This window comes from Chelon labrosus, assembly GCF_963514085.1.
Source record: "Chelon labrosus genome assembly, chromosome: 6".
Taxonomy (NCBI): domain Eukaryota; kingdom Metazoa; phylum Chordata; class Actinopteri; order Mugiliformes; family Mugilidae; genus Chelon; species Chelon labrosus.
In genome coordinates this window covers 24,067,208-24,081,255 of record NC_140342.1, presented here as the reverse complement: position 1 = coordinate 24,081,255, position 14,048 = coordinate 24,067,208, and the positions used below count along the sequence as shown (strand labels likewise).

Sequence of the window (14,048 nt, the reverse complement as noted above, 5' to 3'; positions counted from 1 at the left end):
CTACCTACCTACCTACCTACCTACCTACTTACCTACTTTTAGCTAGCTTCCTACCTACCTACCTGCCTACCTATGTTTAGCTACCTACCTACCTACGTTTAGCTACCTACCTACGTACCTACCTTTAGCTAGCTTCCTACCTATACATACCTACCTACCTTCCCACTTTCTATCTTACCCTACCTCTAGCACCCTACCTACCTACCTACCTACCTACTTTTAGCTATCTTCCTACCTACCTACCTACCTACGTACCTACCTACGTTTAGCTACCTACCTATGTACCTACCTACCTACCTACCTACAGCTAGCTTCCTACCTACCTACCTTTACATACCTACCTACCTTCCCACTTTCGATCTATCTAACCAACTACACTCAAGTGTCCTGACTGAACTACAGATAATTTTGCTAAAAAAACTTGAATTTAAAAGTATTTTCTCTTGGCGTTTTTAATGACAACATATTTTATCACAGGACGTGGATCCTTTCTGATTCCAACCATACTGTCTCTGGGCATCAAACAAGCAGCTTCTCAGCGGCGTCAGCAGCCAAGCAGTTTGTTATTTATAGGAGTTTAATTCCGGAGGATTACATAATTCCAGCTGTGTTCGGGAACAAAAGAAGACTAAAATTATTTCTCAGTGGAAACTGTGTGAAGTAGGAAGGCAACAGCAAGCGTGAAAAATCCTGTTATAGAAATACTGTATGTGTGAGTGCTGGTGTGTGACTGTGGACTGTCTTTATAGTATTATTGATGTGTGGCGCCCCCTTGTGGTTAAATAAATTTTGTGCACTGATGTCTTTATGACAAATACAGAGGAATTTTTAAATGTGTCCAGTAAACATTCACCATGAACAGTTAATGTGATATATGTATAAAAAAAGCAGTATTTGCATTAGATTTATAGACTTGAGTTGTCTCAAAATATTCAAGATTTAACAGATTTAAAAGAAAAAAAAAAACATTTTACTACAACATATTGATGTTTCGCTAACATGTTTAAAATATAAAAGGACAGAGCCAACGAGCGTTTTACTTCACCTTTATTTACTCAGGGTGGAGAAACCATTTAAAACCGTTTTCTCGGGAGCACTCTGCCCCGCGCTCACACTGCAGTGCACTGTTGCCGAACAGCCTCAGTTTGTTAGTTGTTGAGCAAATACACAGAAATATTTAGAGGTTAGGTGTCCTACTCAAACCAGCATCCGACTTCAAAGAGGCCGGACGTGCCGGTAAACACTTCGCTGCAACACTTGCGACTCCATCCTCTCGTGTTGTGTGAACACTCAAGACAATATTTATTGACGGCTCAAAATCATTACGATAAAAGACGAGTAGCTTTGTCAGCAGGTGGGAGTGACGGCTTCTGTTAAACCCTCTTGTATTACAACATTTTCACTGGACTGAAGAGATCCTTATTCAGGTGTCAATTAGTCCTTAAAACAAACCAAACTTTCAGCTAATATAATTTAATTTATTTTAACCAAGTTTGTCACTTACTACCATGAAAAATTATTAAAATACAGGTATTGTTTGTCCTTTATAAGCTGGATAAGAGTTAAAAACACGTCTATAAAACTCAGAAACTCATCGTCAAAAAACAAAAAAATAAAAAACTACCACAGTTTCAAGAGGCCTGTTTCAGCCACAGCAATACGCACATAACATCACAAACATGAGTCACACATCTGAACTCTGAAACCGAAATGCTGGTGATATATTTATAATTATCATGATCATGCAGTTTCAATACCCTGATTGGGGCGAATGAATTCAAATGTAAACAAGACGTGGGACGTGTCTAAATCACTTTCTGGTCCATTTCAGACCTTAATGTCCACATGTGTCTATTTGTACTGTCATTAAAATAACATATTCAAGAATATATGAAAACCACAATCAACATTTCAAAGTGTAGAAGTCTTTGACATCAGTTTCATGGCTGACCCGACGCGTCAGATGCGATTGGACATCATCCCAGTGTTCAGTTTCAGGAAGAACGACTTCAGCTTGCACAGCCGACACTTCTTCTTCTTCCTCTTCTTTTTGCTGTTCTTAACTTTCTTGTACACTCCTTGATATTTGGCCTCCTCATCCTCCTCTCCGTGCACCCAGGGCACCCAGACTCCCCCGTGCTGACTGGGGTTGGCTCGGGGGTCGTCGGGTGGGAAGTAAACCGGCACGGCTGTTCGGTTGTAGTAGGCGAGCCGGCCCAGCAGCTGTTGCACCACATCTGGCCTCTGGTCGGCCAGGTCCTGCCGCTCGTAGGGGTCGCCGGAGATGTTGAACAGCCAGACGTTTTTGTGGGTGGTGGATTTGGAGAATGTCAGCGAGGCACGTTCAAGGTTCCACCAGCGACCAGTGAGAGAAGGAAGCACCTGGGGATCAATATTAGTAACAATTAGTAACGTTCATTATGATCATTTGAAGCAAATAATTCAAATTAAATTGTTGCAGCACCTGTGGGGGCACCCAGTCCCCGTGGCCTGGATCTCCCGTCAGCAGCTTCCAGTCTCCAACTCTGATGGCCGCCTGAACAGATGTGTCCCACACTGGCTGCAATGACTGGACCTTCAACTCAGGGGTTGGATAGGATTTGGGCAGCAGCATTCCTGACTGGGACATGTTCTGGTACTGGAATAATGTCTGCTTGGACTTTAAATGCGCTTTGAGTGGTCCTGACCATGACATGGTCTGGTTCTTGGATGCGGTCCGCCTGGACTTTGTCTTCACACGTGATTTGATCTGAGGCTGGGATCCGGGGCGGGATGTTCCTGACAGTGACGGAGCACCGCTGGAGTGGATTTTCAGATGTGGCCTGTGGTGCTGAGTGTGGGCTTTGGTCTTGGGTTTAGGTGCAGGCTTTGATTTTGGGAGGGGTTTAAGCTTCGGTTTGGGTAGAGGCTCAGATTTAGGCTTGGCAGCATGACGAGAAAACGTCTGAGGTTTCTTGGTGGTTTTCAACTTGAACGCAGACTTTTGTTTTGGTTTCTGCTTCAGAACCTCCTTCTTCTTCTTCTTCTTCTTTGGCTTCTTAAATGCTTTGCCTTTGAATGTGTCCACCGATAACCCCCCTCCAAAAGAAAAACAAAAACGCCAGTAAATCAGGAGTGAACGCTGTTTTAGTGTTTGCAGATAAAATAACTTTTATGAAGCGTCTACTGCTCTGCAAAGGTTCTTGTGCTTACATGTCTCTCTTCATACGTGCCTTCCTCCTTTTATATATTAACTCTTTACACCCTGGAGGTCTCATTTCTTAAACCCGTAGCCAGCAGCTGGCTAGTATTTCTATGTTTCAAATGGATGTAGCTTCATATCAGTTCGTCATCAGATTTGGTAGAGCTGCAGTTGAGATTTTTATGCTGGGTTTTATCAAACCTCTGATCTGGTGATGAGGACAGAGACAAAGAAGCATGTAGCCCAGGACCTCAGTTAACTTTCTTCCTTCTTTTTTTTTGTCTCTCACTCTTCCTTTCTCTGATTCCACTTTATAAACCTGATTTAAAATCCATCTCTGGATAGGAGACACGTGATTTTGTCAAACATCTAAAATGCCTTTCCGCATTGCTATTTAAACAGAGCCACTTAAAAGTAATTGCACCTCTCAGAATTTTTCTCCATCAAAATGACTAAAAACATCAGAAGATTTTCACACAAGTCCTGAAAGTAGACAAAGAGAACCCAGTCAGACAAATAAAACAGTATTATTTTGCTTGTGCATCTGTTTTTTTTTTTCAAGAAAATGAGCCAATATTACATATCTGTGAGGTTCAAAGGTAAATTGATCTTCAAGGTCAAATTATATTATAGTCCATCTGTTCAGAGATGTTTCCAATCAGTGTAAATAGACTCTGGTGTCGTTCAGTTCCTCGTTTTGTTTAAAAAAATCAGGAATTTGTCTCAGTCTGACGTTCACAACACGTGTTTGTGGAAATGTACGATGGCATAGACAAAAGAAAAAGAGTTGTTGTTGCTCATCAGGCTGAAAGAGGTTACAAAACCATCTCTAAAGACTTTGGAACCCACAAATCAGACACAGAGAGATTTAAGACGACTGCTACCCTCCAAAACAAAGACCCATAATAGTCTGAGAGGTCACAAAGGAACCCGGGGTAACTTCTAAGCAGCTAAAGGCCTCCCTCACTTTGGCTAATGTTCATGAATCCATCATCAGGAGAACAATCGTGGTGCGCATGCCAGCGTGGCAAGGACAAAGACGCTGCTCTCCAAATAAAATAACATTGCTGCCTGTGTGCAGTTTGCTAAGCATCATGTGGACAAGCCAGAAGACTTTGTCTGTTGTCAGGACTTATGTGTGAAAACCCGCAGATGTTTTGAGTCATTCTTATGCAAGAATGTAGAGAATTCTGAAAAGCGCAAATACTTTTAGGCAGCACTGTACAGTACAAATTGTATATCTGTGACCGCCAAACTCCAACTGAAAGCTTAGCCTGTACATGACCTAAACTGTGTGCGCATTTTAAAACTGATGAGCTAGTTACCCAAGGGTGCCTTCTTCAGGGGTGGGGTTTCAGAAGGAAGTCTGTGCAGAGGGTCGATGTTGTGAAGGATCTCCTTGCGAGGCGACTCCTTCCCCTCGCTGATGGTCGGCCAAACATCGAAACCATCCAAGCCGTGGCTCTGAGCAGGAGACAAACACATGAATACAAAGTCACATGAAGGGTAATGAGAGGTCCCTGCATTCATGTTGCCAGCAGGAATACATTTACCGCACAGGAATAAATAATAATAAATTTCCCGTGGTAATGGAGTCTGTCTACTTTCTGGATTAGTCAGTTACTGTGCTGATTGGAGCTTTGCTTATCTATTTATCTTTGGCAGTGGAAATGTAATCGCATGTGAGGCCAACGAAGCTTTTTCTGGGAGCCGTACACACGCCGCACTGACTTGCAAATGAAAGTAATTTATGTCTGAACCAAAACACAAAGCGCGCGTGTGCAGCCAGTGTTTAGAAAAATGGCACTTATCATGATGAGGTCAAGAGCACATTTATCTGCATGACATGTCAGGGGAGGACAGTTTCACAGTAGCAGTTTTAACATTTTTAGAGTGTGAGGCCAAGGCGGGGATGAATGTGGACGGAGTTCCACTTTTAATTCAAGCAAATAAACTTAATATAAAAGCTACGTGCGGAGAGTCAAGTTACAGCAGAATTAACTGGAGCGGAGTAGAAATATTTGGCAGGACAACTGGAAAAACATACAGAACCTGAATATGGTGGACTCCAAGAAGCCTTCTAGTAACATAAGAACGAGTACCAGTATCTCTGGTCTCTTTTAGAGCCCAATAAAATCAGTAATGGACTCAATGAGAGCATCTTTTCTATGGTATTAAACTTTTACTATCTTGCATTCACTGCCTAAGAATGCTAAGAACACAGCGACATAAAAGTGAAGCAAGTAGCATGCCACAAAATTGAGAAAAAAGTGCATTTAAAAGTGCTATAAGGGGGGGGTGTCCCACTGACCTGGGTGATGTTTCCCCCGGCCAGGCCCACCAGAGTGGGGAACCAGTCAGTGATGTGTAGGAGAGCTTTAGAGACTCGTCTCCTGCGTCTCAGCAGAGGACTGTGTACGAACGCCACTCCACGGACTCCGCCTTCCCAATATGTACCCTGAAAATGCAACCACAGGGTTTCTGCAGGTTTGAGCAAGTGAAATTTAAGACTTTTTAAGACCATTATGGGTTTAATTTAAGACCTACTCGAAGTACGAAAAATATGAAACAACTTTCCTTTTTCATTCATCATTCACAAATCTTAAAACAGCATAAACTATCTGAAAGCTCATACCCTCTAGATGTGATTTAACATGCATTGAGACATGTGCCATGCATAGTTTTTTTTAATGTATTTCATAACAACCGTGATTTCAGGCCGTCAGAGTTTTCTAATAGTTATGCTAATAGTTATATTTCATAATGAACTACACGGAACAGACGGAACTAACTATGAATGCCACCAACGCATTAAACAAAATGCGAATGAAGCGGATTTCAGACTTGACTAAATGTAATTTAAGACCCACACTGCAAAATATGCTCGTATTTAAGGCTTTTTAAGGCCTTAAATTGGGATTATCAAAATTTAGACTTTTTAAGACTTTTAAAGACTTTTTAAGACGCTGCAGAAACCCTGCAACCAGTGAATTTGACCTTTTCTGAACCTAGTGCTGCCATTAGGGTCTCAAACGAGCTAGACGAACAGACGCTTGTGGAAAACGGGTTGAAAGAGTTTCTAAAAAATCTCTGAAAATGTTGCTTGAAACAGATCTTTACCATTATTGTAAAAGAAAAATGTACAGCAGGGACTACAATTAGCAGGGACCTAGGTGGACTCATGCACTGCCAAGATGGCGACGGCCAGAGACACCACACTGAGCTTCAAAACTACTCATCACAGGAAACCTATGGGTCACGGCACTGACTATGGCCATTTGAGTAGCTGCAGTTTTGCCACTTCCTGCTTGGCTTCACTTTTCAGTCCTGCAAGTTGCTGCTTGCTTTTAACTTGGACTGCTCTAACTACAGAGTTTAGGGAACATATTTTGAACACAAGGTTTTACAGATGATTGTCCATTGTACGACATGAAATAGTTGTCTTTGGCCATTTTTGAAGTAGCTGGGAGTTGGACGGCCAGAGACACCACACTGAGCTTCAAAACTGCTCTTCAAGAAACCAACAGTGACAGTGCCAGTACGGCGCGTTCATCCATGGGATACTGGAGACCCATTGGGATGAAAGTCTACCTAAAATAAATATTGTAACCCAGAACAAGACTGAAAACCTACAAACAATTAGAGGGAGTTAAAAAAAAACAGGAACAGGAACTAGAATACAACAACTACCTTACGGCCTCGGAGCGGCCAGTTGCTCCCGCCTGTGAACGGCTGGGCTCCGTTGTCAGTGGAGTAGATAATTACGCTGTTCCGGTAGTATCCGTACTTTCTGAGGGCGTAGGTGACGTTTCGGACCGCCTCGTCCACTGTGGAAACCATAGCAGCAAACTTTCTCCTGGCGACATTAGCCATGTCTCGGTAAGGGTAAATGTAGGACTTGGGAGGCTGTAGAGGAGTGTGGACGGCCTGGAGGAAATCATTTATAGACTTAATTTACATGCATTCAAGAGTCAGTAGCTCTTTATTAATTATGTGAATGCCAGCTACATTTTCTGAAACTGTCCAGACTGCAGCTTCGCATCAAATGAACATGGGTGACCACAAAAAACAACTAGAAATATCCTTGGCATGTCTTTAACTAAAATGCAAACGAACAAATACTTACTTTAATGTGGCCTCTGTGTTTCAGAGATTTCAGACTACTCACATAGCGTCAATTAGCAGAGCATCAAAGCACATGTCTGGCTGTATAGTATGACCCTCGTAATACCTGGAGGGAGAGCAGCAGGAAGAGCGGTCTCTCTGAGGGGTCGTGGGTCTCGAGGATTTTGCGAGCTCTCTGTGTGAAGAGCGTGGTGGAATATTTTCCTTCGTGGCCCCACGCTACGCCCTCGCCGTCATGGAGGTCGTAACCACACAACCCCGGCCCATCACAGGACCCGTAACTAGATAAAGAAACGTGAGTTTTATATTCTGGCAACATGGTAGTTTTAATAATATTCATATGTTACCTGTAGTAATCCACACTTCCGGTTAAAGAGCCAAAGAAACTGTCAAACCCTTTTCTGGTGGGCAGACATGCTTTCCTAAAGGAGAAGTTAAAAATAAACTGAGCATTATTTGAAATGTTAAAAAAAAAAAATATTAACATCCATATTTGATAATTTCTTTGTATATATATTTATTTAATGTAAAAAATCTTATGTTCTTCTGCTCCTTAGCACCACTAGTGGGGAAAAAACCCTTTTCAGACTGTCTTTAACAATATTTGAAGGATTTGAAGCTCAGTGTTGGTGACACCGGCTGTCGCCATCTTGGCAGTACCCGACTCCTGTATAATTAAAAAGTGTAATGTGTAATATAGTGTATAATTTAAAAAAAAGCGGAGCGTGAGCGGACCTGAGGCAAACTTAAAGTGTCCCTTAATTATTCACAACTTTAAGCCTTGATATAATTTAAACAGATGTAATTTGTCATTAATGGACAAATTAGACCTGAACAGTTATTTTTGTTGTCTGTACCAGGCTGTAAACGTCTTTATTTCTGTTGTAAAGTTGGACACTTCAACATGGAGGTCTATGGTGACTGACTTTTGAGTCAGCCTCAAGTGGCCATTTGAGGAACTGCAGTTTCTGGGACATTTAGCTCCATTTATTTGCCTTATTAAATAATTTTGAGTGCCATTTAGTCTAATTTAAACCTTCGATCCCCGGCTATATTCACAAGATTTCACCTTTTACAGTTGGCACTTTTTTTTTTACAGTTGTCTAGCTTTTCCTTTTAAAACCTGCAAAATTCCAACTCATCAAGAAATTGACTCCTTTAACAACAGATATTTGGATGTTTCAAAGCAGGAGAAAAACAAGTGGAATTAATAGCATCAATGACTGTTGTCTGATAGTGAGCCAGTATTCATAAAGCAAAGCCATGAAACTTTGGGCCAAGTGTGTTATTATAATATCTATGAGCAAAGACTGTCTCACATTATTCTAATACTTATTGTGTCCTCACCTCATCTCTACGACAACTGTCTTTTTACCTAGCTAGGTTTGACCTCTCGTAGTTATGTTGGGTTGATATCTCATCCACACTCATACCTGTAGAAGCCCAGGTGCCACTTGCCCACCATATGTGTGGCGTAGCCGGCCTCACGGAGCCTCTCGGGCAACGTGTCCATGTGCGAGGGCAAACAGCTGGGCTGGCTCGGTCTGATGATGGAGTGCTGTAAACCTGTGTGGATCTGATATCTCAACAACAACAAAAAGAGATGGTAGCCTTGTAAGTATTAACTAAATATTTTAAAATAAATTTTTAATAATCATAAATATGGTCAAACGTCTGTCCGTCAGATGGTCGGTGAAGAAGCTTCTCTACCTGCCGGTGATGAGCTGGCTGCGGGACGGGGTGCAGATGGGTTGGACATAGTAGTTTTCCAATGTCACGCCCTCCGCTGCCAGTTTGTCCAGAGTTGGACTCTTGATGGTCGGATTGTGGTAGCCAATGTCGTTGAAGCCCTGTTGCAGATTCAACAAAGAATTTCAAATTCAGTAACAGTTTGATCTCAGCCTGTTTTACAGCTGATAAAAAAGATCAGCTGACTCACTGACCCCTGACTACAAATAATATTGACCAACCCTCAATGGCGCCACCTTAAGGATTTCCTGAAGAGGAGTGGACAACTTTGATGCTCAGTTGTGGTGCCAAACACCCAACCACTTTAAGCCTTGATATAATTTAAAGCTATACAAACAATTAATAATAAAATATGCCATGTTTATTTCATGCGTTTAAGTGTTCAAAACTGCAATTCCCCCAACGACCACTAGAGGCTGGCTTCAAAAGTGAGTCTTTAAGCTGTTACTTAAGGGTGGCATGACAGGTGGGTGTCCTCACAGGTTCCTAGCTATCCACCTCATCTCCACCTCTTTAACCAATTCTGAATTAGCTTGGAGTTAGTAGAAGTCAAGCACTGCCAAGATGGTGATGGCTGGAGACACTACGCTGAGCTTCAAAACTGTTCTTCAGGAAACCTATGGGGGACATCGCCAAGAATTTGTCCATCTTGAATTGACTTGGTGGCCATTTGAGGAACTGTATTTTTTGGGTCTTCCTCTCAATCTTAATTTTCCAGCCCTGCAAATTGCTTCTTCCTTTAAACTTGGCTAGTCTTGGCCTTGGAGAATCTTTAGTCAGAGATAATTATAAAGTTGCTTAGAAGAGAAAACAATAATTTGGTGTCAAGTCCAACCTCTGTTCACTTTTCCACCTCCTCACACATGGCCCAGTGGTTCAGGGCTTTGCTTTATGAATGCTGACTATCAGACAACAGTCATCCTGTTAGTTCCACTTGTTTTATTCATGTTTTGAAACATCCAAATATCTGTTAATTAAAAAAAAGGGTTCTACTTCTTGATGAGTTTGAATTTGGACAGTCATCCTCATCAAGAGTTGGAGAGGAGTCGTGTTTGGATCTTTAAACTTTCACCTCTCACTTCCCCAAATGGCCACTTGAGGCTGACTCCAAAATCAAGTCAATCCTCACAGACCTCCATGTTAAAATGTCCAACTTCTCTCCTTTAATGACAACTGAACGGAGGTGAATTATTATTGTATATCGTTAATGGGACTGACTCACTTGTGTAGCAATATTTGACACTTCCTTGTTGGCTTCATTTTCCAGCGCAGCAAATTGCTTCTTGCTTTTAACTTGGCCTTCTCCAACTACAAAGTTTAAGAAGCCTTTTTTTAACATCTGCTCTTACAGATGACTGCGTATTGTGCAATATAAAATACTGTCATGTGTTGTAAGTGTTGTCGTCTGATCAGCATCTGGTCCTAATTTGCAATCATATGATTTAAGCTAACAAGCACCTGATCGTCGGTGAGGATAAATATGATGTGCGGCTGGTTCTTCTTCTTCTGCGCTGCCTCGTCATTCTGAGCGTTCCTGCCGTCCCGCTGCCGTATCTGGTTTGGTTTGGACCGATGAGCCGACAGAGAGTCGAGGCTGAGGAAAACACTCAGCACAGTCAGAACAGCAGCCTGCATGGTTACAGCAGCAAACTCTGCAGGGAACAAAGAGAAGAAAGAAAGAAAAACAATATAACAATACGGCGAAGACTTCTATGAACATAATACCAGGGAAGAGGCGCTCAAAAATGTTTGAGTCGGCACAAACTCACACGAGTGTGCCATCGCTGCAGAGCTGAGTGTAGATCATAAAACCACATTTGAGACGGACTTGCCAACTTGGCTGCAACTGTGATCTGAAACACATCCATCTGGTGGACAGAGAACTGAAACTCTGAGGAGGGCTTTTTAACCACTTACAATCTTTGGACCCAAGTAGCAGCAATAAAAAGTGATGAAAATATTAGTGGAGCCTGAGAGAGCAGCAACAGAATGGAGACTTATTATTCTTTGGTAAAAAATCAGTGCTTATACACACCAATCAGGCACAACATTATGACCACCTCCTGTGGGTCTTCAAAACAGTTGTGACTCATCAGAGAATGAACATGGGCCTTCTGAGGGTGTCCTGTGGTGTCTGGCAACAGAATGTTGTTAGTGGGGGGTCTTTGAGGGGAGGGGCCTCTGTGGATCATCCCACAGATACTTGATCAGTTTGGGATCTAGTGAATTTGGAGGCCAGGTCAACACCTTGTGCTGTTCTTCACGTTTTTTTTTTTAGTCGTTCCTAAAGTGTTTCCTGCTGGGGATGTCTGCTGACATCAAGCAGTGTCATTGCTATGGGGTGGGGGTGCCTGGTCTGGTCTAGGTGGGTGCTACATGTCTAAGTAACATCCACACCAATGAATAAACGCCAGGTCCAAACATTTCCCAGCAGAACATTGGATTGTCACAAGACGGTTGATGTTATTCAGTGGTTTTAATGTTGTGACTGATTGGCGTATTAATAATTGATCTAATTAACATTTTTACTGTATGTTTAATTAAAAGCAAACAGATTAGATTGAAAATATAGACCCCGAGGTACAAACTCCAAACGAGTCCACCCTTCATTTGTGAGAACGGTGCTCAAGCGACCCGCTACCGGCCAGAGAATCCAGTCTCGAGGTCTGAACGAGGGACAGATGTGACATTAGGACCAAACAGGATCAAAACAGTTTCCTCCAACTACAGGTACGTAAGTAATTACCTAGTCATCAACAGACGCTAGTGATGTCAGTTTCTGATGAGCAACAACCACAGATGTTCCTGTTTAAAACCCCAATGCCCCACCGAAAGAAGCCACAAGGAATCTGAAACAAGTCCAGCTGTCTTTGTTTTACCTTCATTATGAGATATTAAATTATCTAAATGACGGAGAACCTTCACATAAATGCACTTTGTGATGGTGCTGTAACTTATTTTAGAGTTTAAACTAATGGTTACCGTCACTCTTGGTTGATCTGTTGATCATTTATTCATTGTAAATAACAATTATCAACAAATTATTAACATATTTGTGTATAAGTGTAAAGAAAATAGTATGAACATAACCCTAAATGCCTAAGCGGAAGTCATTTAACAAGGCAGACATTTGATTTAATTTAAATTACATTTATTAGCATAGAATAATGAGTGATTCAGATGGAGGTGTTGCTCATTAGTCAGTAAAAGGAAAGGAGGCAGCAGATTGTCTCTGTCGTTTAATCTTTGACATGTTTACACGCTTCAAAGCCAAGAGCAGAATGTAGTGTTGATTTTGTATGTAAGCCTGATGAAGGCCAGCTGTTTCACACAACTGGTGACACACTGGTGCTCATCATGACATTCACATAGTTTTGATATAACAAGGAACTAAACCCTATATTAACCCTAATAATCATTGTTATAATATAAGTCTGTTATTGTTGTATATCCATGTGATAATAATAAACTCAGTGTTATCTTATAAACAGATGCATTTCTAATTGAATATACATCTATCCCTCAGATCAGCTGTTATTATAAAGCCAGGCCTGAATCAATACCTCCATAAAGGATCAATGGGAGTGAACGGCTCCTCTCTCTCTCTCTCTGTCTCTCTCCCCCTCTCCCTCTTTCTTTCTCTCCCCCTCTCCTCCCCTCCTCACCGCTTCCTCTACGCCTCGGTTCAGTTCATTCTCCGCGGCTCGCCTCCTTCTTCAGCTCCGAGAAAAGTTTGGGTACGCGGAAAAGTTTGTAGAAGACGCCGCATGTCCTCAAGTCTCCGCCGCTGATCCTTCCTCCCTCCAGTCTGAGCTGTCCTCCTCGCTGCCGATGAAACACGAACGCCGCCGAAGGCAAGCCGCACCGAAACACCCGCACACTTCCGGTCCGACCCGTCAAAATAAAACACTCCGGCGATTTAGCAAATCGTTAGCGAACAGTATTTCAAATGTCAGGTGCTAAAACGTCAGTCCATTTAACAGACACACATTAATCAAAAGAAAAGTCCAGGCTTGATGTTATTTTTTAGTGAATATACAGTAATTAAACATCTGCTGTGTATCATTAGTGTATTATTGCATGTGAACGAGATTATTAGCTAAATAGTTAGGTAGTAGTTGAGCGTTAGCTTCTGCTTCACACACAATTTGAAATTTTGCGTTAATATTTGTTTAAAGTAAATATTTGAGGAGCTTTTTAACATTATTAGAAATCATTATGGTGCTCAAAGTGAGTTGTTAGAGGAAGACGATAGAGGAAGACAGTACCCCCTTAACGACAGGTGAGTATCTAGCCGTTAACATACGTATCTGGTCCTTAACGGACACTAGTCAAGCAAGTTTCTGATGTACTATCCCCATACATGTTCCTATTTAAACCTCAACTCCCCACCAGTCCCTTAGAACCGAAGAGGCTACTCGGATGAGTGGAGAAACGTCTTCTTTTGTCTTTCTTTAACGTTTTTTTGGATGTACCATGAACCTTCGCGGACATATTTAGATTGTGGAATGTAGCTTAACGGCTACAGTTACCTAGCAACCTGTTAGTTAAAGGAGGCTAACGTTTAAATAGACAGATGTTTAGCTGGCTAAATACAAGCAAACAGTTGTGCAAAATCTTAGCTAGCTAAAGCTAAATTACTCTTTACTATTATTAGAAAGCACAGTGGAGATTGTAAATCTCAAACATAATGCGAAATATGTTGAGATTACTGGATGTAGCTAACAGCTAAAGTTAGCTAGCAACCTGTTAGCTAAAGGAGGCTAACTTTTAAAGAGACAGATGTTTAGCTTGCTAAATACAAGCAAACAGTTGTGCGACATTTTAGCTAGCTATTGCTGAATTGCTCTTAAACATTATTAGAAATCACAATGGAGACTGTAAGCCTCAAACATACTTAGATATAAGTTGAGATCACTGGATGTAGCTAACGGCTAAAGTTAGCTAGCAGCCTGTTGGTTAAAGGAGGCTAACTTTTAAAGAGACAGATGTT

The 14,048-nt window shown here is 41.7% G+C and overlaps 1 protein-coding gene across 1 annotated transcript; it reads right to left on the bottom strand.

The window, feature by feature from the left end:
* Positions 1-1,038: 1,038 nt before the first annotated feature.
* Positions 1,039-12,906, bottom strand: LOC311489045 (arylsulfatase I-like). The gene is made up of 11 exons (XM_084545944.1): positions 12,721-12,906; positions 10,514-10,707; positions 9,017-9,156; positions 8,740-8,889; positions 7,654-7,728; positions 7,413-7,587; positions 6,872-7,108; positions 5,493-5,639; positions 4,507-4,645; positions 2,465-3,078; positions 1,039-2,382 (listed from the first exon to the last, which is right to left on the bottom strand). Exons 2-11 carry the CDS (start codon positions 10,688-10,690, stop codon positions 1,960-1,962), a joined length of 2,277 nt encoding a protein of 758 aa, XP_084402070.1. The 5' UTR covers positions 10,691-10,707; positions 12,721-12,906; the 3' UTR covers positions 1,039-1,959.
* Between the last annotated feature and the right edge of the window lie 1,142 nt (positions 12,907-14,048).

Excerpts from the sequence above, each read along its gene's own strand:
- LOC311489045 (XM_084545944.1), bottom strand. The coding sequence starts at position 10,690 with ATGCAGGCTGCTGTTCTGACTGTGCTGAGTGTTTTCCTCAGCCTCGAC. Across the intron at positions 8,890-9,016 it reads AGCCAGCTCATCACCGGCAG|ATATCAGATCCACACAGGTT; the intron begins GTAGAGAAGCTT and ends GTTGTTGTTGAG. Across the intron at positions 7,109-7,412 it reads TCCTGCTGCTCTCCCTCCAG|GCCGTCCACACTCCTCTACA; the intron begins GTATTACGAGGG and ends GATTTCCTCCAG.